Below are 27,419 nucleotides of genomic sequence, written 5' to 3'. Positions count from 1 at the left end.
TCGACGGGTTTCATCGCGCCATGTTGCCAGGTCGCAAACCCAAATCATCCGGGTACCCCAATGCTTGCCCAAGGGCGCCCAGTCCCAAGGCCACAACAGCAATTGCGTCCTGGCCTTCCACAACCTAGGCGTAGTCACCCCTCACTTACCCCTAGAGTGGCGGCGTCACCCCTCATGCACTTCAGAATTCTGCAGTTCAACTGTAATGGACTAACTGGGAAGATTACGGAGATAGTCGATTTCATGAAGCGGCACAACATCCGCATTGCTGCGACTCAAGAGACTAAACTCACAGCAAGATCTGCATTGCAGACCTGCTCTGGTTATAATGTCCACAGGAAAGACCGCGAGAGCGGAAATGGAGGCGGCCTCGCGTTTATTATACACCACTCTGTGCAATATCATATATTTGATCCTGGCATCGACCGCAGTGACAATGTCTTAGAACGTCAAGGCCTATCTGTCCGGTCAGGCGATGCAAATCTAGAAATCATCAACATCTACATCCCTCCTGTCACCTGTTGCCCCAGTGGATACCGCCCTAATATCGAGGCCTTATTCACTGGCAACAATCGCATTATCTTAGGCGATTTCAATGCCCATCACGACCTATGGCATTCAAACTTGCGGGCGGACAGTAGGGGTGAGATGTTGGCGGATCAAATAGACGAAACGACGTTCTGCACAATAAACGGAGACGCCCCCACACGTATGGTAGGAAGCTGTCATAGCTCGCCAGATATCTCAATCGTGAGCGCAGAACTCGTAAACTGCGTCAACTGGCAGCCGATGGTAACATTGGCATCCGACCACCTGCCCATACTTATTTCGTTCGAGCGTACCGCCGACTTCATCGTCACCGAAAAACGCACTTTCATAAACTTCAAAAAAGGAAAGTGGGAAGAATACAAATCTGCAACAGACAACAGCTTTGCTGCCCTCCCTATCCCGACTGATGCCCGCCAAGGGGAGCGTGCCTTCCGTAAGGTCATTGAATCCGCCCCGGCACATTTCATTCCCGCCGGGAGAATTCCCGAAATCCGGCCCCACTTCCCGGCGGAGGCCGCGAGCTTAGCGAGGGAACGCGACCTTATAAGACAGCTTGATCCAGGCGACCCCCAAATAAGGGATATAAACCAACGCATCAGATTGCTTGTGGACGAACACAAGCGGGCGAAATGGGAAGAGCACCTAAGAGGTTGTAACCTCTCTACCGGTGTAGGTAAACTTTGGTCCACCGTAAAGTCCCTATCGAATCCGACTAAGCACAAAGACAAAGTTTCCATCGCCTTTGGCGATAAGGTGCTGTCGGATGCGAAAAAATGCGCGAGCGCTTTCTGCCGACAATATATAATGCATCCTACGGTCGACAAAGATAGACGGAGAGCCAATAGACACGCACATAAACACAAACTCAGCGCGTCACCAATTACCATCACCGCTAGAGAGGTTGAGGACGCCATTGGTCGCGCTAAACCATCCAAAGCAGTGGGCCCAGACGGCATAGCCATGCCGATGCTTAAAAACCTAGGGAAAGAGGGTTTCAAATATTTAGCGCATGTCTTCAACCTGTCTCTTTCCACCTTTGTCATACCCGAGAAATGGAAAATGGCCAAGGTGGTCCCGCTACTAAAGCCTGGGAAACCAGCTAACGTAGGTGAGTCATATCGTCCGATATCTCTCCTATCGCCAGTGGCAAAGACGCTTGAAGCCATATTGCTCCCTTATTTCCAAGCACATTTGCAGCTAGCCCCTCATCAGCATGGCTTCAGAAAACTCCATAGCACTACCTCCGCGCTAAATGTCATTAGCACCCAGATAAATTGCGGTTTGAATCAATATCCCCACCATAGAACAGTACTCGTAGCGTTAGACCTATCAAAAGCTTTTGATACGGTCAACCATGGCTCGTTACTGCAAGACCTGGAAGGGTCTACCCTTCCCCCATGTCTTAAAAGGTGGACCGCAAATTATCTGGGTGGTCGGCAGGCATCGGTGCAATTCAGAAACGAAACATCAAAACAAAGGAGAATTAAACAAGGGGTGCCACAGGGTGGTGTCCTATCCCCGCTTTTGTTTAATTTCTACATATCTAAGCTACCTTCACCACCGGAAGGAGTCACAATCGTTTCCTACGCCGATGACTGCACAATAATGGCTACAGGCCCAGGCCCAAAGATCGATGAGCTATGCAATAAAATAAACGGCTATCTCCCTGATCTCTCCAGTTTTTTCGCCTCGCGAAACCTGGCATTGTCACCGACTAAATCTTCCGCGACCTTATTTACAACATGGACGCCCCAAATGTCGACCATATTGAACATCCACGTCGATGGCACTACGCTACCGACTGTCCTACACCCCAAAATCTTTGGTGTGACGTTTGATCAGGATCTACATTTTGGTGCGCACGCAACCGCAATTGTTCCAAGAATTCAGAGCCGTAATAAAATCCTCAAATCCCTTGCTGGCAGTACCTGGGGAAAAGATAAAGAAACGCTCTTGACCACATACAAAGCAATTAGCCAGCCGATTACGTGCTACGCGTCACCCATATGGTCGCCAAGCCTAAAAACCACCCACTGGAAGAAACTACAGGCCTGCCAAAATACTGCTCTCAGAATCGCCACGGGCTGTCTTCTTATGTCCCCAGAACACCATCTGCATAATGAGGAGAGAATACTCCCCATCAGGGAGAGAAATGAGATGCTGACCAAACAGTTTCTGTTGAATACCCAGAAACCTGGGCATCCCAACAGACATCTGATTGACGAACGAGCACCGCCTAGGGGCCTAAGGAGTCATCTCCGTAAGCATTTTGAGGAAATACGGCACCTGAGAACCCAGCCGTATGAAACGGAAAAACACAAGCAGGTCCTTGGTGAACTCCATAGACAGGCGTCGGACCTTTATGTCGGGAATTGCCCGGTGAATCCATTACTTGAAGAAAAATATCCAGAACTCGCAGAAGAGGAACGCATACTCCCCAGGGAAACGCGTGTCACTCTTGCTCAACTTCGTTCTGGATACTGTAACAGGTTAAACTCTTACCTATCCAGAATCAACCCCGACATACAAAATGTATGCCCTGCTTGCAATGTGTCCCCACATGACACCAACCATCTCTTTAATTGTAATGTGGAACCAACGCCTCTAACACCCCTTTCCTTATGGTCCACCCCTGTTGAAACGGCAAGTTTCCTTGGACTCCCGTTAGAGGATATTGATGACAATTTGTGATCGGTCGCGGCTATTAGGTGGGGCGAGCATTGCTACAACAACAACATGGTCCTTAGCCGCATGCAGATCCGGTGTACGTTCCGGTAACAAGTACCACAAAGGTACTAGCTCGACCATCTCGGGAGCGATTTGGTATGATCACATGCAACATTCTAGACCATACCGCCCTCCCACGCCCTAGATCCATCAGGAGTTCGTCGTCGCCAGAGCCTCGGCTGTTAATGAAACAGGATTCGCCACGGGTAGGTCAGGTTGACAATTGGGTTGGAAAAGCTATATATTGCGCTGGCATCCCGTGAGAGGGTTGCGCTCTTACGAAGGCATACTTATCGCGGATATATTCTAAGCTCCCTAACCCGCTGGGGTAATACACTTCCACCTTAGGGATTCAAGGGGTTGTGTAGCGCAATATATAGCTTCTCCAACCCAATTGTCAACCTCACCTTCGAGCGGCGAATCCCGTTTCACTAACAGACGAGGCTCTGGCGACCCCAAGCTCCTCATGGAACTTGGGGGTGGGGAGGGAGGGATGGCCTGAAGGTTCAATGTGGCCATATAAATCGTTTCCGAGATGGTCGGGCCAGCACCTTAATGGTGCTGTGTTACCGGAGCGTATCGGATCTGTATCCGTCAAAGGACCATCACATCGATAACACTTCCCAAAGCCTTCGGGGAGTAACCTAATCGCTACAACAACAACAACAACAACTTCCACCTTACGCACTTGTGTGTATTGAGGTGGAAGTGCATTATTTGTCAACCTCAAATACCCGTGGCGAATCCTGTTTCCTTCGCAGATTAGGTTCTAGCGACTCCAAGTTCCTCATGGATATATGGGGTGAGAGGACGGTATGATCTAGAAGGATCATGTGGTCGTACTGAATCGTTCCCGAGATGATCGGGCTACCTTAATGGTATATCCGGCGAAGGACCATCAACGTCAATAACACTCCCCACAACCTTCGGGGAGTGTTCTTATCGCTAAAAAACAACAAAAACAAGTTGTATTTTCCGACATAAAATATTATACAAATGTAGTTTAGTTTCATTCGCGCCGCTTTGGGCCGTTGCATAGGGTCGGCAAGCCTTTTTCAAACGATGGATGGAAATATTTCAAAAAATCGTATTTGTGGTCCGATTTGGAACACATAATACATACATGACTAGAAAGCGACATATGAAAAAAATCGCCGCAAGGTGGTGCAAGGATCGAGATATTAAAAAAATTGCATTTGTTGTCCGATTTGGCTCATATTTGGAACAAATATTAAATACAGAAATAGAAATCGCTTTATGAAAAATAATCCCTCTAGGTGCGGCAAGGATCGAGATATTAAAAATACTGGTTTTTGTGGTCCGATTTGGTTCATATTTGGAACAAATATTACATACAATCCGGTAGAAGTGACATCAAAATACTTTGGAGTTCGAGGAGAGACAAGCATACGTGGCGCAGAGTCGAGTAAAGTCTTTGGAAGGATTATGTATTGAGGACTTAGATTGTAACAAATTGTTAGGATAGAGTCCTTGGAATAATGAGTCACTAAATGAACTAAATAGAATGAGATATAATAGGCAATTAAATAAAGACTAAAAACTTGAAAATAAAATAACACTGTATCACAAATTCCAATTTTTTTCTGCACCAGAGACGCCATTATGAAATTCCTATGTAAAATCACCCCCTGATTCCAAAATCCAGGTTATTTTTAATTCTATGGTAACGTTTTTGAGATATTTACGAATTACCGTTAAAAAAAAATTGGGTCCACTTAATAATATATATCTCAAGAACGAATTGAGCAATTCCAAAACGGTTTGAAGCTTTTAAAAGGTAATAAAATTTGCTATAAACTGTCCATACAACACTTTTTGCTAAGCCCGTTTCAAACATAACGAACAATCATTACGGATTTTTAAAATTTTTTTTTTGTAAAAATATAAAAAAATTTGTACTTTGTGAGGATCTCGAAAACTTTTTATTTTTTTTTTCAGATTTTTTTTCTCTCTAAGCTCTGTTTTATTACAAAAAAATAAGCTTTCATTCAACAAAATCGATGGACTAATACAAAATGCATAAGCATGCAAGTAAATACATATATCCATTTAATACTTAAGTACCCTACTGGTACATATGTGTTAGTAAGCGTATATCAGTTAGTTAGCAGGTAGATTTTCGAAGGGTTATTAGATACAAAAAACTGTTAGTGTCATTTTCCCAAACCCAGGTACATTTTAAGCAAGAGTATATTTTTAAGGCAGGTAGTGTTTTCCTTGTAGAACTAGGAAACCCTTTTGTCTAGGTAGGCTTGAATTTTTACTTGATCTAAGTATAATTAATAGTACATGCGCCTTGTTCCTTCATAATATCTGCAAAGCTCGCCGGATACTGTTCAGTTTATTATTGCAGTTTATAACCCGTCATTTACTTAAAAATATAATATGAATTAAAGGGCGCGAGAGTTTGAGTGTACAAATGATACAGATATGTTCTGTTTCATCTGCGGTCAATTTATCGTTAAAAGGATGCGACGTGCGTTTTCAAATCCTTTGAAAGTTACATACTATAAGTATTTTGGAATTGGGCCTAAAAACAATGAAAAACCATGGACACCGAATACTGTGTGCACCACATGTCGAGTCGAATTGATTTTTTCGGAAACCGGAACAAAAAGGTGCGTTGTAAAAATTAGGAATTTGCTCCCTTTTAATGCATAGCTGACTAATTTCTGAAAATATCTGTTTAGGCGACATATGAAATTTATTACACCAATGAAGTGGAGTGAACCAACTTGCCATTCAACGGACTGCTATATTTGTACTACAAAAGTACTTGGGGTTGGAAAGTCAAGAAAAGTAACCTATGCGAGCGTATCTACAGTGTCATTACCAGAACTAAATTCAACGGAAGCTACATTTGCCAGATCAAATTTAACTTTAGTTCCGGCTCCAGTTTCATTGTAAACAGCAGTATCTGATTACGCGGCATCATGTTGTACTGGATTTTAAACGGAAAACGAAAGAAACTCTTTGTCACAAGCACAACTCCCTGATTGGATAAGGGATTTGGAATTGTTAAAGGAAAAGGCCGAACTACACGCCTCTCGTATGCAACAATCTAAATTTGTTTCGTTTGATGTTAAGGTAACATATTATAGAACTCGTCACGAACAATTTTCCAAGTACTATACGAAGGAGGACAGTGTTTGTTACTGCAAAGACATTGCTGGTCTATTCAAACAGTTTGGTGAACCATATGATTCAAAAAAGTGGCGATTGTTCATAGACGGCAATAAATTAAGTTTAAAGGCCGTATTATTGCATATTGGCAACCAAAAGCCAAATACGAAGGAAACATATGAGATAATGCAAAAATTGCTCAAATTAATCAAATACGAAGAACATGATTGGAAAATATGTGTCGATCTTAAAGTCGTTGGTATGCTATGTGGTATACAAAGTGGATACACAAAATACTGTTGATTTCTAGGCAAATGGGATAGCCGAGCTCGTCAAGACCACTACATCATAAAGGACTGGCCAGAACGAATCGAGTTTCAAGTTGGGGTGGATAACATAAAATACTCCCCACTTATAAAGAAGAAAAAAATAATTTTACCTCCGCTCCACATCAAGCTCGGCCTTGTAAAGGCTTTGGACAAAGAAGGCGAAGCTTTTCATCATTTGAAAACAATCTTTCCAGAGATTTCACGAGCAAAAATAAAGGAAGGGATTTTTGTGGGACCGCAAATTAGGAAAATGATGACCAATAACCATTTCAAAGAACTATTGTCACCAGTGTAGGCAGCAACGTGGGATTCTTTTGAAAAGGTCGTTACTTCTATTTTAGGCAAGCACAAAAGTCCTAACTACGAGATGATAGTGAACGACTTAATCAAAAATTATGCGGAAATGGGTAAATAAAAAACATATTTAAGACCGTTTTCTCAGTTAACTTTAAAACCTATCTGCCCGATAAACAAAAAATTTGTATGAACATTTTTAAATTTACATGAGAATATATAGCCCTAAATCTGAATTCATCGTCCAGTTCCGAGCAAACAAGAACGAGAAAAATGTAAACAAAAAATTTGTTCTGAATTGAAAGATAAATCCAGCCTAAGAAAATTATATACTAATGTGTCAATTATGTATTTATCTAATATACTTTATTATTTTCTTTCAGGAGTAAATATGCCTTCGAAAATTCATTTTCTACACTCCCATTTAAATTTTTTCCCGCAAAATCTTGGTGAGGAAAGTGACGAGCATGGCGAAAGGTTTCAACAGCAAATGAAAATGATTGAAAGTCGGTATCAAGGATTCTGGGATGTCGCTATGATGGGTGGCTACTGTTGGTTTCTCATAAGAGAAACCGATCCTAATCTAAATAAACGTCAAAACAAGACACATAACTTTTTCAATTATAAAATAAGATCATAGAATTAGGACAGAATCATATGTACATATGCTATTATTTGTAGGGGACTTTCGTTTTACTATATGGATATATTTATTTGAATGCTTATAACTTTTGTATTAGTTAATCGATTTTGTTGAATGAAAGCTTATTTTTTTGTAATAAAACAGAGCTCAGAGAAAAAAAAATCTGCCAAAAAGTAAAAAGTTTTCGAGATCTTTCCTCGCAAAGTAAACATTTTTTTATATTTTTACAAAAAAAAAAAAAATTGAAAAAATCCGTAATGATTGTTCGTTATCTTTGAATCTGCAGGGTCTAGTGTTGTATGCACAGTTCATATGCACAGTTTGTAGCAAATTTTATTTCTTTTTAAAGCTTCAAACAGTTTTGGAATTGCTCAACTCTTTCTTGAGATTATATGATTAAGTGGACCCAATTTTTTTTTTTTCGTAAATATCTCAAAACGTTACCATAGAATTAAAAATAACCTTGATTTTCGGAATCAGGGAGTGATTTTACATAGGAATTTCATAATGGCGTCTCTGGTGCATTTTGGCTGTAAACCAGTGTAATTAAAGAAAAAATTTTAAGTTCAACGGTTTTATTGAAAAGAATACTTACATTAAGTAATAATAATACTAAAAGCTAGAAAATAATTAGGTAAGTCCTATGTACTAGTCATCACACTCCTCATCAGTCTAGGGCGTTGGTCAGACAATTAAATAAATGAACGCGTAAAATTTCTATTGATAGTCATAAGTAAGACCAACTGGACCTTAATCAGGCTATGATACGCCTCACATTTTTAGAAATTTAGGATTTACCTAATTATTTTCTAATGTAAGTATTCTTTTCAATAAAACCGTTTAACTAAACAAATTTTTTTTTTTAAATTATTTTTTTTAGTTTTTGTTGCTGTTTTAGTAACAGGATATAATGGTTTTGTTGAGGGCTGAGGTAGCAATCCGTCAATATAGGGTTAAGTAGAGGTCCCAAAAATCCCCACTCAATAAAATAAAGTATTTATGTGATAATAAATACATATACATATATATGCATACACACGACTTGAGGTGTTGGGACTACAGCTGCTTACCGTACCAAGAGAGTGGGTTTGTTCTGGACTCTCAGTAGTCGAGAAATGTAGTTGTTGAGAGCGGTGTCGGAGATTACTCTCAAGGTGGAATGATAGCGGTCGGCAACAACGGAGAAAAGATCACGGGAGTAGCTGAACAACTGCGACGGAAAAAGATCGTAGCAGCAACGGGGAGTATCGGGACGGCTCCTGCTAAGTGGTGCTATGATAACGGGCGGTCAACGTCGAATACCGCGATGGCAACCGATCGCAGGCGGTATGATACAAGGCGGCACAGTTGAATAGCGCGACGACCAACAGTGACAATTTGTGATCGGTCGAACCTACAACACCAACAGTGGCAAAGAGGCGACGTTATCGCGGCGCGCTCTGTCTATTTCTCTGCCTCAGGGCTCTTAGGGGAGGATCTTTTATACAAATCGGCCTACTCAAAGAGCGAAGCTCGTAAAACAGTGGATGGGAATAACATTATATTTCACTTGCTTGACATTATATTGGCTGTTCATAAGTTATTGGCTGCCTGCTGCCAAATAGGATAGGCCTATGTTTGCTGTGCTGCTTAACTGTAATATGGTTTTAGGCTCAGGAACAGTTACAGTGGGAGTCTATTGTAACTTTACCTCCCAACAGCTCATTTCTAACATATTAATATTTAGGATGACTAAAGACTGGGCCAAATCGTAACATCCGCGTATACTTGATTCCTATTCGGCATGATAAACGTGAAAAGTAATCGCCGAATTGATCATTTTTTGTTATTCTTATACGACTGACGTATTTTTCTTTTTTATCGTATTATACCCATAATCGTATGTAACGATTCTGCCCCTACCCCCTATGACTCCTTCAGCTTTAGTAGCATTTTACTCATCGGGGTCGCCATCTCTAAATTTGAGTAGATTATAATTTTTTAACCTCCGAACATATAAAAAAAAATTATTTTACTCCAATACCAGCAACCACCAAAATCAACAGCAGGAGCAACCAAAACGATTCAACCATCGCTCAACGTTTGACCAACCCGCCAATGAAGCTCAGCCCTCACCGAATACTGCGCCATCAACTTCAAGTTTCTTAGAGCGTTCCGATACATGTGGCAAAAAGTTTGCTCAGCACAGCAGTGGATTGACGCACAAAAGAAGTCTGAATGCGCTAAATGGCATCAGCGTTAGTGTCAGCACAAACGTCGCAGCATCAGCGCAGTCATCTAGTGCAGGTATTGGCAGTTTGGCTAATACCTTACCTAATGGTATGTTTAAAAGGAAACTGATCTTGTAGTTTAAAATTTCCCACCGTAAATCATTGCCACCCCCCCCCCCCCCCCCCCCACCCTCGAAAGTTTTAAAAAGGGGCAAAAAAGAGGTAAAGCTTTAATATTTAAAGTAGTAACTGATTTATAGTATAAGACGCATCTAGATTTTTCGAAGACTATTAGGATAAGTTGAACCGGCCAATAAAGACTTCAAATAGACTGAATGTTTCCATAGTGTTACCAGAATTTGTTTGACGATCAAACCGAAGAACCCCAATCAGATACCAAGACTTATGTTATAGAATAACTCCGTTATCTTGGCAAATGCTAGACGTTTTCTAGGACTTAGCTTAATTGCTGCCTCGAGATCTGGCAACTCTGCCGCCCCTAATAACTGGAGCCTTGACCTGGCGAGCGCAGCACAGGAGCACTGAACGTGCTCAACGTCCTGCAGCTCGCAATTTCTACACCCGCTGTTACTGACGAGACCTAACTTATAAGCAGTGTCCGGTTAGTATGCCTATCGTGAGCCTTAAACCTTCTCTCTTCAGAGATATGAGTCACTTGTGAGTCTAATATCGTAGGTTTTGCACATGTTCTTAGCAATTTTGCAGCCCCGCGCTTTTGCCCACACGTTTCCTGCTTGATGGGTCATATGCAGCTCCTGTCTTCTTTTAATTTCTCCCAAATGGATTGGGACATCTATTGTTTCAGCGAGTGTTTCACCCTACTTTGCCAACACATCGGCCTTTTCGTTACCTTCTTTCACTTAATGCCCGGGAACCCAGTATAGATGTATGGTTCGGCCTGAGCGAAGTTTTTCCAATGCTTCTTTGCATTCAAGAACACTTCCTCATGAAGTACTGTTTGAGATTATTACTTTAATCACCGTCTTCCTAGCAATATATATATTGACGCGACTGCAGCTTAAGCGCGCTTCCTTAAGAATATCTGCTGCTTTCTTCACGGCTTCATCCGTAGTTTTTTCTTCGCAGACCATTAATAATAAGAAATATATATACTTTCCTTTTGCAGCCTGGTTACACACTTTAGCTGTAAATTTGTTACCGGAGTATTATGTAACCGAAAATCGTTCATCCGCGATTGTGGCCTACGCGGTTAGGCTGTAAAAAAAAAAACAAGGATGCACAATTGAGATAAAATCGAAAATGTGAAATAAATTTTGTATTAAAATCTTGTAAAAATTTGTGTCTTGGTTTTTTGCGAGTATACTGAGAGAAAGTATAAAACTTTGCAAGCGTTAGCAAATCTTGACAAAAAGTCAACCGGGCAAAACCGAAGTGGTTTTTTCCAAGACAATTTCAACCTCTCTCATTTATAAAAAGAAACACATTCGTAAACGGTTCTGCCAAATATTCTAAGTGAAAACATAGAAAACATCACAAATATTGAGATAGCACGCGCTCTCTTTGTGGAAGTTGTTTGCCCGACCTGGCTCCTAACCAAGGTTATAGTCAAGTGTGTCAGTTTTGAAACTAATCAATTATATATAAGACTAGCAGACCCGGCAGACATTATTCTGCCCTAAATTTGGTCTATCTGCATACATTTTAATAAGCTTTTTCCGTCTAACCCTGCCCTCCCTCTCTTCATTTTTTCATAATCCTTTCACTCCTCCCTCCGTCTTTTTCGCTTTATCTATCTCTATCTTCGTCTCACTCTATCTCTTTCTCAGTCTCCTTCTCCTTCACTCTTTTCTCTTCTCTCAAGTTCTTCTTCATCCCTTATTGCCAGTCCCAGAGGGTGCTATCTATTTTGTTCCTCCCATTCCGAGTCCCAGTCCCAGTCCGTCTCTGGTCTACTTCCCGGAAAAAAGGATCGTAAATACTAATATAGGCAAATTTATATACCAAAATTCAGGCAAATCGAATAGTACGTATGTAAATAGGTATGTGTGTATTATTAATTCATGTCTTTATTTCGGCTTCGCATGCATATTTATCAGTATTGCCAGGTTGATGCGACTAAATCGAATATCACAATGAAAATTACTTTAAAGCTCTCAGCAACAGCTTTCATTTGATATCCATATTACACACACATTCTACGGGTATCCGGGTCCACGTTTTGGCCTATATCTCGAGACCCTAGTCACCAATAGGTATGCAAACTACCCTGTACTGAAGCACACATCAACAGCTTCAATTTGATACCCATAATGTAAAAACACATCCTAGTGTTACCCTGATCCACGTTTTTGGCGTATCTCGAGACGCTAGTCACCCAGGGGTACAAAAAATTCCCCGTATCAAAGTACTCATAAACAGCTTCCATTTGATAGCGATATTGTACAAACACGTCCCAGGATTACCTTAGCATAAAAAATATATTGAAGAATTAAATTTCCTTAGAGCACAAATATTAGCATATATGTGTACATGCAAAAATACCAAACAATAAAACTTTTGTTTAAGAATTTTAAGGAAATGTTCAATATTTTTAACGAAAGAGTATTTTTCAAGAGATGTTTACATTCCTAACCATTTATGTTGCATTAACTTGGCAACAACACATAAATATGTATGTACATACATATTTCAAACGATATGAATATACATATAAATGTACTCCCGAAGTTAAACAACGCAGCGAATGCTACATATGTGTCGCCTGCCTCACTCAAAAGCAATTTGCGCGCAGAGTTGACACCGAACAACCACACACACACATTTTTTGGTAAAAATGTTACTTTTGTTTAAACAATTTGGCTGATATAAGAAAGGAATCAAGTATTTTTTTTATGCAGAATTTTACCGAAAATTCGAATTTTTTAAATCAATCCATCCGTTTATGAGTTATAGCTGTGTAAACAAAAATTTTATGATTTTTTACTACATTTTGGCAATTTGCCACGCCCCTATAATATATACCTTCAAATTATATTAACTGTACCATCTCACGTAGCTATGCTTTCAAATGCAAAAAACCGTTTTAAAATCGGAGCATTCTGTGTGAAGTTTTGTGCATACATGGCATTTAGCGACTTTATTTTATAAGATTTATAGATAGATATAGATAGAAGATAGATAGATGCATTTACAAATATTATAACTTAAAGCAATGTGAAATTACTTATTAACACAAACCCTGTTAGCAAATCTTGACTGAAAGTGAGCGAGTGCTCCCACATAATAGAGTTAACTGGATACGAACAGCAAAAGACTTCGCATACCTATATTTTGCTGCTCAAACTCAGAATGTGATGCTCTCATATAAAGTAACACTGCTGTGGCAACTGCAACTCAAACACACCCTTTATAAGGCTTACTAGCCCATATTTTTGTTGATATGTCCCGACCTATTTTGGTTTATTAGAACCCTAGTCAGCTTTTATATTATGCCTCAATATATTGCACATTACCATGGGAAGTAATTATTTTATTTTTTACAGAACAAATAAGTACATCGTTGCAAGCTTGATGCAGTCGCGGTTATCGTAAAGATGCACAAAACGTTTAAAAACAGGCCACCGTATTGTCAGAGTTCGAAAGCGGAGTGAGAATCGTTACCTAAGTCATTCCAAATTTTTACTAATGATAAAATCATGCCAACACACAATTTTAATCAAAATTTTTACAAATACAAAAGGAAAAACATTAATAAACAGAAAAATACCGTTAAAAGATTTTGAAACTAAAAATAACTTGCGATTAGTATGTACATATATAAACGAACCCGCACAAAATTTTTAGCGCTACATATTGACTTGTTGTAACCTTCCATATGCTTTTATTTTAATTTTAAAAAAATGTTTATGTAGGTTTTTACTTGCGCATAATCATATTTGTATGGACCCGTACAAATGAAGAATTAAATAAAATACGCATGAGAATTTTAAGAATACGAATCGGTAATCCAATTCGTGCCAGGTGTTTTTATTAGAATTCTGTTGATTATGTCCAATTAAAAAAAAAAAACAACTTTTACAAAAAAATTTAGGCAGTTGTAGTTCTTGTTGTTGTAGCGATAAGGTTTCTCCCCGAAGGCTTTGGGGAGTATTATCGATGTGGTGGTCCTTTGCCGGATACAGATCCGGTACGCTCCGGTAACACAGCATCATTAAGGTGCTAGCCCGACTATGTCGGGAACGATTTATATGGCCACAAGGCAGTTAGGCAGTTCACAAGGTCTAATATTTGTCGTATGTGCTATGTTTTAATCAAATTTTATATTGTAAACCATGAAAACTTATCGAATACGAGATTATTTTGAATGGTCCATTCTGTAAAATGCCTAGTGATTTGTACATGAATTGAAAACTAAATTTCGTTAATTCAGGTTTTAATAATAAAAGTTTTAGTACAAAACTGAATCATTGAACTTTCCTTCTTAATGTAGAATTTAAAAATTAAACGATATGAATGGTAGCAGGAGGTCAATATGTAGGGCAAACGAGTGATATGAAATTTATGTAGACACATACTTATGTTTATGATATAATCAACCGCAAGGATCTTCCAAAACCGGACAAGTAAAGACATAATTATGTTCGATTTTCGAAAGAACAAAATGTATTTGATGAAAATCAAATGTATACTAAAATTTTTTTAAAGATATTTTTGTGAATATACCCACATAAAAAGCATACAAAAGACATTTTATGTTATTGTAGCAGAAAGTTTTAATAAACTACGAATAAATATATGAAGAACACCATTGAATATTTTATTAACAAGTATAACACATCTGTTATTGTAAATTTTACAAAAGATAAACAAAAATGCAATAAATTGCCATAAATGTTTAACAACAAAGGGTTGTGCTTCTTTATTGATTTTTACGATTCATTTACTTGTAATTTTATAAATACATATAACAGATTGCAAACTAAAATTTCGGTACCACCAATGACTTGAGTCCAACAGTTATAGACAAATTTCCTTGAGTTCATTTTAAATTGTAATTTACATAAGCGATTGTCATAAAATCTGCTTGTAAGTATTTACAGCTCTATGTATGTACATATGTATACAGAATAATTCAATGGTGACTTTCATATTATTCATTTACATATTAACGCAATGTATTTGACCATACAATTGAATCTTAAATGCTGTATGAAATTTTCCATTTTCTCTCTATATGTGTGTGTAGTTGACAACAAAAAAAAAAAAAAAATGAAAATTCAAACCAAAACCAAATGATATTTACACTTATCGTGATTTTACGTATTTAGTAATGTGAAAACAGAAAAACAACAATTAAATTTATTATATTGTATTTAAAATCTAAGCAGTTTATGCAGCAATGCAATTTTAAATAAAGTATTTTTCTCTAATGTAAAACGATCTTATTTTACTAAAAGCTATTCGGATTGACAACATACGTAAGTATTTGCAACAATCCTATTTTAATAAGCTTTTATTTAGTTTCACTTGGCTGTTGTCTGTAATCAAATCTTGCAAGTTAAATTTGATACACTTCCTGGTGTCCGATTGAGCTGAAATTTTCCACACATGTATAACCCCGATGACAATGCAATATTTCTTTGCGCGAATTCGATACAATAATCGATAACAGAGTTATCGGTAAAGATTTGTATTCACAAGGGAATAAGAGCCTAAGTCCTCAAGAACGCAGGTACATTCCGTTCTAGTCAGTTCGTCGGAGTGGTCGTGCAGTGTCATTCTCGGCTCAACTACAACATGTCGGGCTTTTTAGTTGAGCTGAAAATTTAAAGAAAAAAGAACGCAGGTAACTTCGCTTTGTTTGTGTATTCAACGAACGTAGAAGTTGGGCTGTTATCGCGAAATAATGCATACTGTTCTGCGCACTTGATTTTATTTTACAGATTTTTGGCGATGGAATTTTAGCTAAGCAAAAGTTGGAATTTTATTTTAAAACAGAGCAAAGATCTGCAAAGATTAGTTATAAATTGAACGCGACATAGGCAAAGTCACAATAAAATATGATTTTAAGTTAGTTAACACTCGAATCGAAGAACTTGACTGTTCAAAGTTGACTTCGAAGAAACCTTGTAATGTTGATGCATTAAAGGAAATGGATAGGATGAGAAACGTTACAAATAACTAAGTAAAGATTACATAACTAATTTAAACAATATTTTACCCTACTAAAAATTAAAAAAAAAAAATTTATATAAATTAAATTTAAGAAAAAAGCTTTTCTAAGAACAAGCTTCTATTGTTAAAAAAACGAACTAAAAAGTAAAAAATAAAATAAAGGAAAAAAAACTTTTAAAATAAGCTGTTACTATTGGTTAATAAAATTAACTAAAAAGTAAAAAATAAATTGACTGTAAAGAAATATAACACTTTATAAGTTCATTGTAATCTTTAACGATAATTAGGCTTTTTCGTCTCCGACAAAAAAATTCCATATTGTACATAATTATATATTTTTAACATTAAAACTTTACACCTAAATTATTAAATCTTACAGTTTATATCTCAGTCCTAATTGTTCTAATAAAAGCGCGTTACATTGTGATAGCAAGAAAAGGAGGTCCTAAATGTTCTTAATTATACCATCAAAATTTAACACGCTTTTTATTACAACAATTAGGACTGTGATATTAACTGTAAGATTTAATAATTTAGGTGTAAAGTTTTAATGTTAAAATTATATAATTATGTACAATATGGAATTTTTTTTGTCGTAGACAAAAAAGCCTAATTATCGTTAAAATTTACAATGAACTTATAGTGTTATTTTCTTTACAGTCAATTTATTTTTTACTTTTTAGTTAATTTTATTAACCAATAATAAAAGCTTATTTAAAAAAATTTTTATTTGTTTTATTTTATTCTTACTTGATATTGAAAGGAATATCAGTGTAATAAGTGAATTAAATTGCATGAATTTATTGACAGTCACACACATACGTATTCATACATTCACATCGTCAACCAATTTACGCATGCGATGCTTATGTACATTAATTGCTAAAATTCTTCTAAAATAAATAATTGACAGACCAATTTTATTTTTACAAAAGCAAATGGCTTATATTTAAATTCTTCAAGTGCGTAAGGTATGAATATGTACAGAGAATATGACACTTATTACATACATAAACATATATTAAATATAAAAATCACTTAAAGCAACTGCAAGGATATGTAAAAACGTGCAACGCTATCCGTATGCATTTTGTAAATCGCTACAAATGAGTAAAAATGCTTGAGATTTACTTCACAGTATATATAAGCCAATTTTAAATTAAAAATCGTGTGATCTTCAACAAGTTCTTTGACGTTTAGCTTCGCTCCTGAAATTGAAATCGAAATACATATAAACATAACAAACGGTCAGTCTTCAGTAAAGTAAAGAATTTAATTAACATCCAAAACCTATAGATTACAATTTTTTTGCAATAAGTAGAAGTTGTCTTTAATTTTAAAGTTAGTGACATAATAAACGGTTAATTAATTAAGACTTTGTTATGTTAGACACATATTAAAAATATTGAGTATACACAATGGAAATGCTTACACAACCAGCATATCATAGTCATGCGTATTATCGCGACGTGCTTTCATGAACTTGGCATGAGTTTCACCATCCAAATACCAACTTTTCACCGCAGCATCGTTGATCATTAAGTCTCGCCATTGGATCTATAGCAAAAATTTTAGATATAATTTTTATATTAAAATAAATTTATATCGAAACCTTACCAATTTTCCAAAACGTTCCTTATCCATTTCATATTTGTCTGGTAGCAAGTACTTTAACATAGCCGAACGTTCGCACCATGGCCAGATCATGTAGTCCAGCATACCAGGCTTTTCACCACCAAAGTATGGGGTACCTCGTGTAATCAACTCCTTTTCAAATATATCTAAACCTTTCGAAATTTCAGTGAGTGCCCCAGGCGCTCCCTCACTACCACCTAAAAATACCTTATACATTGCCGTTATTACGGGATTGAATCTCTCAATGAGTATTTTATCGAGTGCTTTCTTTAATGGATCTTTGGGTAATAATGGTACATCTGGATATTTTTCATCAAGGTATTCAGCAATGATCAGTGATTCAATCAATGCTGGTTTACCCTCCTCGTTTGGTAGTTGTAGTGCCGGTACTTTGCCCAAGGGACTATATTCAGTCAGCCATTCTGGCTTTTCGGTAAGATTGATGAATATGGTATGATATGGTATGCCTTTGGCATTCAAAACTAAATGAGCCCTCTGTGCATAGGGACAAAATCTCATGGAATATAAACGAAGAACTCCATCGTCGGGTAGTTCAGGCCTTTTAGATCCTAATTTCAAAGAAAACAAAGATACAAAATATTTAGTAATCACACCAACAATTTATGATAATTAATACTATGTGTAATTACGATGACTCATACTAATGTATCCTCTAAGTGCAATATTTTTGAGTGCATCGAATTTTTAAAACCATTCGAATTTATTGAAGTAAAAATCGTTGAATACCGATAGTTTTTCAATCCTTGCCATCTCGATATCTAACTTAAGTGATAACTTTGAAGCCTTGGGCCGAGTCGTAACATATGATCATGAAATAATATTGGTATAAGTAAAAGTGGATTATAGCATACGTTAGCAAACAAATCTGGTTTTATTTTGAATGAATTACTCTTTTTAGCCATAATAGATAAAAAAAAAACGTTGAATTTGAGTGAGGACGATACCCTACGATTGTTCTTTTTTTATTTTTTGGCATGACCTGTAGTCCATAGTATAGTTGCGCCCAAACTAAACAACAAACCTTAAAAAGTACGAAGGACATCTAGTATTCCTTTTATTAAATATTGTAACGATCTCTTGGAAATTCCGCTTATTTGAAACCTTCTGCTAACGTTCGAATCGCTAAACTGTTGAATAAATCACTCCAATATTCAGTATTGCAAACTGGTTGTTGTTGTTGTTGTAGCAATGCTCGCCCCACCTAATAGCCGCGACCGATCACAAATTGTCATCAATATCCTCTAACGGGAGTCCAAGGAAACTTGCCGTTTCAACAGGGGTGGACCATAAGGAAAGGGGTGTTAGAGGCGTTGGTTCCACATTACAATTAAAGAGATGGTTGGTGTCATGTGGGGACACATTACAAGCGGGGCATACATTTTGTATGTCGGGGTTGATTCTGGATAGGTAAGAGTTTAACCTGTTACAGTATCCAGAACGAAGTTGAGCAAGAGTGACACGCGTTTCCCTGGGGAGTATGCGTTCCTCTTCCGCGAGTTCTGGATATTTTTCTTCAAGTACTGGATTCACCGGGCAATTCCCGACATAAAGGTCCGACGCCTGTCTAAGGAGTTCACCAAGGACCTGCTTGTGTTTTTTCGCTTCATACGGCTGGGTTCTCAGGTGCCGTATTTCCTCAAAATGCTTACGGAGATGACTCCTTAGGCCCCTAGGCGGTGCTGGTTCGTCAATCAGATGTCTGTTGGGATGCCCAGGTTTCTGGGTATTCAACAGAAACTGTTTGGTCAGCATCTCATTTCTCTCCTTGATGGGGAGTATTCTCGCCTCATTATGCAGATGGTGTTCTGGGGACATAAGAAGACAGCCCGTGGCGATTCTGAGAGCAGTATTTTGGCAGGCCTGTAGTTTCTTCCAGTGGGTAGTTTTTAGGCTTGGCGACCATATGGGTGACGCGTAGCTCGTAATCGGCTGGCTAATTGCTTTGTATGTGGTCATGATCGTTTCTTTATCTTTTCCCCAGGTACTGCCAGCAAGGGATTTGAGGATTTTATTACGGCTCTGAATTCTCGGAACAATTGCGGTTGCGTGCGCACCAAAATGTAGATCCTGATCAAACGTCATACCCAAGATTTTGGGGTGTAGGACAGTCGGTAGCGTAGTGCCATCGACGTGGATGTTCAATATGGTCGACATTTGGGGCTTCCATGTTGTAAATAAGGTCGCGGAAGATTTAGTCGGTGACAATGCCAGGTTTCGCGAGGCGAAAAAACTGGAGAGATCAGGGAGATAGCCGTTTATTTTATTGCATAGCTCATCGATCTCTGGGCCTGGGCCTGTGGCCATTATTGTGCAGTCATCGGCGTAGGAAACGATTGTGACTCCTTCCGGTGGTGAAGGTAGCTTAGATATGTAGAAATTAAACAAAAGTGGGGATAGGACACCACCATGTGGCACCCCTTGTTTAATTCTCCTTGGTTTTGATGTTTCGTTTCTGAATTGCACCGATGCCTGCCGACCACCCAGATAATTTGCGGTCCACCTTTTAAGACATGGGGGAAGGGTAGAGCCTTCCAGGTCTTGCAGTAACGAGCCATGGTTGACCGTATCAAAGGCTTTTGATAGGTCTAGCGCTACGAGTACTGTTCTATGGTGGGGGTATTGATTCAAACCGCAATTTATCTGGGTGCTAATGACATTTAGCGCGGAGGTAGTGCTATGTAGTTTTCTGAAGCCATGCTGATGAGGGGCTAGCTGCAAATGTGCTTGGAAATAAGGGAGCAAAATGGCTTCAAGCGTCTTTGCCACTGGCGATAGGAGAGATATCGGACGATATGACTCACCTACGTTAGCTGGTTTCCCAGGCTTTAGTAGCGGGACCACTTTGGCCATTTTCCATTTCTCGGGTATGACAAAGGTGGAAAGAGACAGGTTGAAGACATGCGCTAAATATTTGAAACCCTCTTTCCCTAGGTTTTTAAGCATCGGCATGGCTATGCCGTCTGGGCCCACTGCTTTGGATGGTTTAGCGCGACCAATGGCGTCCTCAACCTCTCTAGCGGTGATGGTGATTGGTGACGCGCTGAATTTGTGTTTATGTGCGTGTCTATTGGCTCTCCGTCTATCTTTGTCGACCGTAGGATGCATTATATATTGTCGGCAGAAAGGGACTTTACGGTGGACCAAAGTTTACCTACACCGGTAGAGAGGTTACAACCTCTTAGGTGCTCTTCCCATTTCGCCCGCTTGTGTTCGTCCACAAGCAATCTGATGCGTTGGTTTATATCCCTTATTTGGGGGTCGCCTGGATCAAGCTGTCTTATAAGGTCGCGTTCCCTCGCTAAGCTCGCGGCCTCCGCCGGGAAGTGGGGCCGGATTTCGGGAATTCTGCCGGCGGGAATGAAATGTGCCGAGGCGGATTCAATGACCTTACGGAAGGCACCCTCGCCTTGGCGGGCATCAGTCGGGATAGGGAGGGCAGCAAAGCTGCTGTCTGTTGCAGATTTATATTCTTCCCACTTTCCTTTTTTGAAGTTTATGAAAGTGCGTTTTTCGGTGACGATGAAGTCGGCGGTACGCTCGAACGAAATAAGTATGGGAAGGTGGTCGGATGCCAATGTTACCATCGGCTGCCAGTTGACGCAGTTTACGAGTTCTGCGCTCACGATTGAGATATCTGGCGAGCTATGACAGCTTCCTACCATACGTGTGGGGGCGTCTCCGTTTATTGTGCAGAACGTCGTTTCTTCTATTTGATCCGCCAACATCTCACCCCTACTGTCCGCCCGCAAGTTTGAATGCCATAGGTCGTGATGGGCATTGAAATCGCCTAAGATAATGCGATTGTTGCCAGTGAGTAAGGCCTCGATATTAGGGCGGTATCCACTGGGGCAACAGGTGACAGGAGGGATGTAGATGTTGATGATTTCTAGATTTGCATCGCCTGACCGGACAGATAGGCCTTGACGTTCTAAGACATTGTCCCTGCGGTCGATGCCAGGATCAAATATATAATATTGCACAGAGTGGTGTATAATAAACGCGAGGCCGCCTCCATTTCCGCTCTCGCGGTCTTTCCTGTGGACATTATACCCAGAGGAGGTCTGCAATGCAGATCTTGCTGTGAGTTTAGTCTCTTGAATCGCAGCAATGCGGATGTTGTGCCGCTTCATGAAATCGACTATCTCCGTAATCTTCCCAGTTAGTCCATTACAGTTTAACTGCAGAATTCTGAAGTGCATGAGGGGTGACGCCGCCACTCTAGGGGTAAGTGACGGGTGACTACGCCTAGGTTGTGGAAGGCCAGGACGCAATTGCTGTTGTGGCCTTGGGACTGGGCGCCCTTGGGCAAGCATTGGGGTACCCGGATGATTTGGGTTTGCGACCTGGCAACATGGCGCGATGAAACCCGTCGAGGGGTTGCCGTCGCGGAGACCAGAACATCTAGGAAAGTGGCACCACCCAAGGCAGGAGCTGCATTGAGCGGATGTCGCAAACCTATATATTCTGTGCTGGCAGACGGTGCAAACGGAGGTAGGGACTAAGAGTCTGTTTCCCTGACCTGCACGATTGCTGCCAGAAAAGAGGGGGGAGAAGAAGACGGGGGCAGGGGCTGATGCTCAGCATTGCTACCAGCTCTACTACGAAGGTAGTAGTTATGAGTGGTATCAGCTGTTTGAGTTGTTGGCGCCGTGGGGCGCGAGCAGCAGCGGGTACTTGTTGTGGCTTGCTGAGCAGCGAGGGTGCTGGAAGGTAGTGGGGGGGGGGGGGGGGGCGCTTAGGCGTAGACTACGGGACGCCCTTGGGCGTGAGCAGCAAGGAGCACCAAAAGATTTATAAAAGTTACGTGGACGTCGGGTTTTGGGATCAAGCCCAGAACAACCTGTCCGATGCAACCATCCCTTGCACGAGACACACTGAACAGAGTATGACCGTCCTAAAAAGATTATTTTCTGGCAAATGCAGCAAAACCATTTCTCAGGACCGGGGTCAGGAGACGGACCCGGATTGGGTTCGATACCTTCCCGGAGTAAGAGAATATGTAGCAGTCCTGCTGCAAGGAGCTGCTGGGAGGAAGACAATTTGTGGGAGGGACGAAACAAATTAAATGGGGTCACACTGAAATGACAGTCCTTGGTCGGGAAAAATCCCGAGTCGCTCCGGTACATAGAACCGACTGCCTTGCAAACTGGTCGTTTTTTAGATTACTTTGGGAGTAGTACTTCACAATTATACTTCACAACCAATAGCGTGTTTAAATCAAAACTGATTCGTTATTACTCAGCTTGCGCTGCTTTTATACTCTCGGTTTCCTCGTTCACACCCATTTCTCTTGAGGTCTAGTAATTTCGCGAACAGTTGTAGCTCATGCTTGGTTAGCTACCAGCTATATACGTGTATATCTATAGTCGACGCCTCTTTCTTAGCCATATGCGTGTGTATGTGGGAGTAACTAGTTCGGCTGATGACTACATATTTGTGTGTGTGAAATATCTCTACGTCGCCTTCTAAATAAGTGTGGCTGCTTTATTGTTGTTGTGAATATATTTAGTAGCAGCTTAGTGATGTTAATATTCGTCACAATATTTATATTATGTTTGTATGTATTTAAGGTATGTATGCTAGTCCGAGCGATGCCGGCTGGGATTCAACGGGTTGTGTAGCGCAATATATAGCTTCTCCAACCCAATTGTCAACCTCACCTTCGAGCGGCGAATCCCGTTTCACTAACAGACGAGGCTCTGGCGACCCCAAGCTCCTCATGGAACTTGGGGTGGGGAGGGAGGGATGGCCTGAAGGTTTAATGTGGCCATATAAATCGTTCCCGAGATGGTCGGGCCAGCACCTTAATGGTGCTGTGTTACCGGAGCGTATCGGATCTGTATCCGACAAAGGACCATCACATCGATAACACTCCCCAAAGCCTTCGGGGAGTGGCCTAATCGCTACAACAACAACAACAACAACAGCGATGCCGGCTTTTTCAGAGGACGATGCCGACTAAACGGCTCATAGCCGATTACAAAAGAAAATTACAAAAAATATTAATGTCAAAAAAATTTCGATACAATTTTGTAATTCGAGGGTTTTTTATATCTCTCCAAGAAAATATTTGACACGTTTGCTAAGATATCGGACGATATGACTCACCTACGTTAGCTGGTTTCCCAGGCTTTAGTAGCGGGACCACCTTGGCCATTCTCCATTTCTCGGGTATGACAAAGGTGGAAAGAGACAGGTTGAAGACCTGCGCTAAATATTTGAAACCCTCTTTCCCTAGGCTTTTAAGCATCGGCATGGCTGTGCCGTCTGGGCCCACTGCTTTGGATGGTTTAGCGCGACCAATGGCGTCCTCAACCTCTTTAGCGGTGATGGTGATTGGTGACGCGCTGAATTTGTGTTTATGTGCGTGTCTGTTGGCCCTCCGTCTAACTTTGTCGACCGTAGAATGCATTATATATTGTCGGCAGAAAGCGCTCGCGCATTTTTTCGCATCCGACAGCACTTTGTCGCCAAAGGCGATGGAAACTTTGTCTTTGTGCTTAGTCGGATTCGATAGGGACTTTACGGTGGACCAAAGTTTACCCACACCGGTAGAGAGGTTACAACCTCTTAGGTGCTCCTCCCATTTCGCCCGCTTGTGTTCATCCACAAGCAATCTGATGCGTTGGTTTATATCCCTTATTTGGGGGTCGCCTGGATCAAGCTGCCTTATAAGGTCACGTTCTCTCGCTAAGTTTGCGGCCTCCGCCGGGAAGTGGGCCGGATTTCGGGAATTCTCCCGGCGGGAATGAAACGTGCCGAGGCGGATTCAATGACCTTGCGGAAGGCACGCTCCCCTTGGCGGGCATCAGTCGGGATAAGGAGGGCAGCAAAGAGGTTGTCTGTAAAGGATTTATATTCTTCACACTTTCCTTTTTTAAAGTTTATGAAAGTGCGTTTTTCGGTGACGATGAAGTCGGCGGTACGCTCGAGCGAAACAAGTATAGGCAGGTGGTCGGATGCCAATGATACCATCGGCTGCCAGTTGACGCAGTTTACGACATCTTTAACAACCTTTCTTAACCCAAGGCTTGCTTGGGGAAATTTGTGTGGCCGCATCTATTGGATGAACAAAGCAATGTTAAAAAAACAACAGATCTTCCTTTACAATACGTGGCACTTATGTTTGGAGAATTGAACAGGCGACCGCCACGGTTTAGAAGTAGGTAGCTGATCGGCCATACCGAACTCGAACCTTCGGCGTACAGAGAGCAAGTATCAAACGACTGAGCCAGCTGGTAGTGATTGTTTGGAAATGAAAAACTTTTTAGCATAAGAAACTCATATGCCGTGGCCTATTTACAGAAAGAGGCAATACAACACAAAGGTTTCCAGCGCAATATATAGCTTCTCCAAACACAATTGTTAACCTCACCTATCCGCGGAGAATCCTGTTTCACTAACAGACGAGGCTCTGGCGACCCCAAGCACCTCATGGAACTTGGGTAGGGAGGGAGGGAGGGAATGGCCTGAAGGTTTAATGTGGGCACATAAGTCGTTCCCGAGATGGTCGGGCTAGCACCTTAATGGTGCTATGGAACCGGATTTGTATCCGGCAAAGGACCATCACATCGCTAACACTCCCCAAAGCCTTCGGGGAGCAACCTTATCGCTACAACAACAACAACAAAAACAACAACACAAAGCTTGGTCGTAATCTCCTCGAAGGCATTGTAATTCTTATAACTAGATGTATTATTATTTTATACCAAAATTACATCTCTCAATTTGGCAAGATAAAGGAAATTGCGCATTCGTCGTCCTGGTTTCAAAGCCACACACCGGTTTTCTCAAAAATCTTCATTGTGTTTCCTCCTTAAACTACTTTAGTATTCTTCTAATCACGTCTTTTATGATTTAATAAAAATATATTTTGTTAATTTTAAGGCTTGTAACTCATCAAAAAAATTAAGTATATATTTCGCCATGGTCCAAAGACAAGTCGTTACGATGCGTTTTCTTTGACCTTCAATAAAGGTAGAAAAAAAAACAAATTTTTTATTTATTATGCTAGTTTACCTTTAGACAAATGTTTGCCGTTACTCATTATTAACCAGTAGCGTATTTTATTAAAGTTTCCAAACAAATAAAAACTTTTAGTCAATTGTACTGAATACAATTATGTCAAGTCACCAATTGTGCAGAATGAAATCACCAATCATGGCAGAACGATACAAGGTGGCAGCATGGTAACATACCTACAAACATAAATAAAAATCGATGGACAAATGTCAAAATCATACTGAGCCGGAAGTTGATGTATCAAAACAAATAAAAAAAGTTTATAATCAGCTGTTCCATGCTGCCACCTTGTGTCGTTCCGCCATGTCACCAACATTCATTATTTAGCCAGAGCACAGTTACCAACCCATGTTTTCATTTGGGACTAAACTCATCGAAAAAAAGGACCAAATCTGAAAGAAATCTACCAAATTATTATATTCTTATTTCGTTTACAAACAATTCGCAATTCACAAATGTATCGAATTCCTTATAAATGCTTTAATTTCAGCTTGTGGTAGAGTTCAATGTCCCACACACTTTCATTTTAACAAAAAGCCTTAAAAATACATATATGTTTTAACGAAAAACCTTAGGGGAAAGCCCGTGTGACAAGTCAAACTACTTCAGTTTTATTTACATAAAGCCCAATTTTTAAACCAAATTTCTCCATAGCTCGGTTATATCAACTTTATCTTAAAATCAGTCCTAAAAGGTAAAAACATTGTTTCAAATAACTGGGTGCTCCAATTTTTTACTCTTCCATTTACCAATACACCCTCACGCTTCAGTTTTCCTATCTATGGCTTAGATTCAGTAAGTCCGACTTTTGAAATTTACACTTTTTCCATATATTTGTTTTAGAGAAAAATTTACATTTCAAAAGTCACATTTATTGAATCTAGCCACAGTCCTCAGACTGACCATGGAAAGGTCTCAAAAGTATCAACTGTGTAGTAATGTAATTTTGATCACATTTAACTAGGTACGATAAATTAGTCAACGATGTTATTATTAAAGTATCTGTGGCAGAACCAACGGGAATAATTTGGCAAAAAGCGTTTATAACATATCTGCGTTGAGCATTTGTAAAGTTATCGCTTTCACAAAAAAATATTTCTGCCTTACTTCCAATAAAAATATTCCTTGGGTGAAGATAATTAGTATTCTACTTTATGTACATTAAAGTTTTTCAAATATCTAATATTTTGATATAATCATTGTACATAAAATTACTCAAAATGTGCTTCATATTGATGGTAAAATATCGGCATACAAACTTTTTCTTATTTAACTCTTTAGTGCAGGCTGGAAACATACATACATAAATAAACTTTCAATTCTATAACTGATATTGATTTTGACAACTGTATTCAAGAAACGCCATTAACTTCCGGACACAAAGATAGAAAATATAGACGCATCACAGTGACGTGTACGCAAGAAGACACTTTTCAGAGTGCACCAGCGAGTTAAATAAATGCCTAGTATCTTACGTGGCTTAAAACTACAATAGTCATGGAATTCCTAAAACTCATTAATTTGCTTTGGGTTGTGCGAATAAAATTTAAATATCGACATCCCAAACGAAAAGTGTCACTTTTAAAATGTTTACATAGGACGTCTTTGTAAAAATTTTTTTAGTCACTTTTTGTTTGGCATGACGATGTATTGTTCCACAAACTCTAAATACCCATCGGTAGGCAGGCC

The 27,419-nt window shown here is 39.7% G+C and overlaps 2 protein-coding genes across 5 annotated transcripts in view; one reads left to right on the top strand and one right to left on the bottom strand.

Moving 5' to 3' along the window:
- LOC137253518 (protein abrupt) overlaps positions 1 to 15,265 on the top strand; it is a 37,742-nt gene extending 22,477 nt beyond the window's left edge. For 3 of the 4 annotated variants that reach the window (XM_067790595.1, XM_067790593.1, XM_067790594.1), the window contains exons 8-9: positions 9,713 to 10,005; positions 13,421 to 15,264. In XM_067790595.1, the coding sequence (XP_067646696.1) occupies positions 9,713 to 10,005; positions 13,421 to 13,449 (322 nt within the window). In that variant the 3' untranslated portion in view covers positions 13,450 to 15,264. Of the gene's footprint in view, positions 1 to 9,712; positions 10,006 to 13,420 lie in introns of all 4 variants that reach the window. The other variant, XM_067790596.1, reaches the window with a different exon arrangement.
- A 1,705-nt stretch (positions 15,266 to 16,970) lies between these two features.
- On the bottom strand, positions 16,971 to 25,885 carry LOC137253517 (pyrimidodiazepine synthase-like). The gene is made up of 4 exons (XM_067790592.1): positions 25,728 to 25,885; positions 17,670 to 18,256; positions 17,485 to 17,609; positions 16,971 to 17,260 (listed from the first exon to the last, which is right to left on the bottom strand). The coding sequence occupies exons 1-4, from the start codon at positions 25,753 to 25,755 to the stop codon at positions 17,230 to 17,232; spliced, it is 771 nt and encodes a 256-aa protein (XP_067646693.1). The 5' UTR covers positions 25,756 to 25,885; the 3' UTR covers positions 16,971 to 17,229.
- Positions 25,886 to 27,419: the final 1,534 nt, after the last annotated feature.

Source organism: Eurosta solidaginis, chromosome 5 (genome assembly GCF_040869045.1).
Source record: "Eurosta solidaginis isolate ZX-2024a chromosome 5, ASM4086904v1, whole genome shotgun sequence".
NCBI lineage: Eukaryota > Metazoa > Arthropoda > Insecta > Diptera > Tephritidae > Eurosta > Eurosta solidaginis.
Note: the sequence above shows the minus strand (reverse complement) of the source record. Positions and strands in the feature narration are given on the sequence as shown.

Coding starts and splice junctions, on each gene's coding strand:
- LOC137253517 (XM_067790592.1), bottom strand. CDS start 25,755: ATGAGTAACGGCAAACATTTGTCTAAAG. Junction 17,610..17,669: donor AGGAACGTTTTGGAAAATTG/GTAAGGTTTCGA, acceptor TTTTTGCTATAG/ATCCAATGGCGAGACTTAAT. Junction 17,261..17,484: donor GACTATGATATGCTGGTTGT/GTAAGCATTTCC, acceptor TTTCAATTTCAG/GAGCGAAGCTAAACGTCAAA.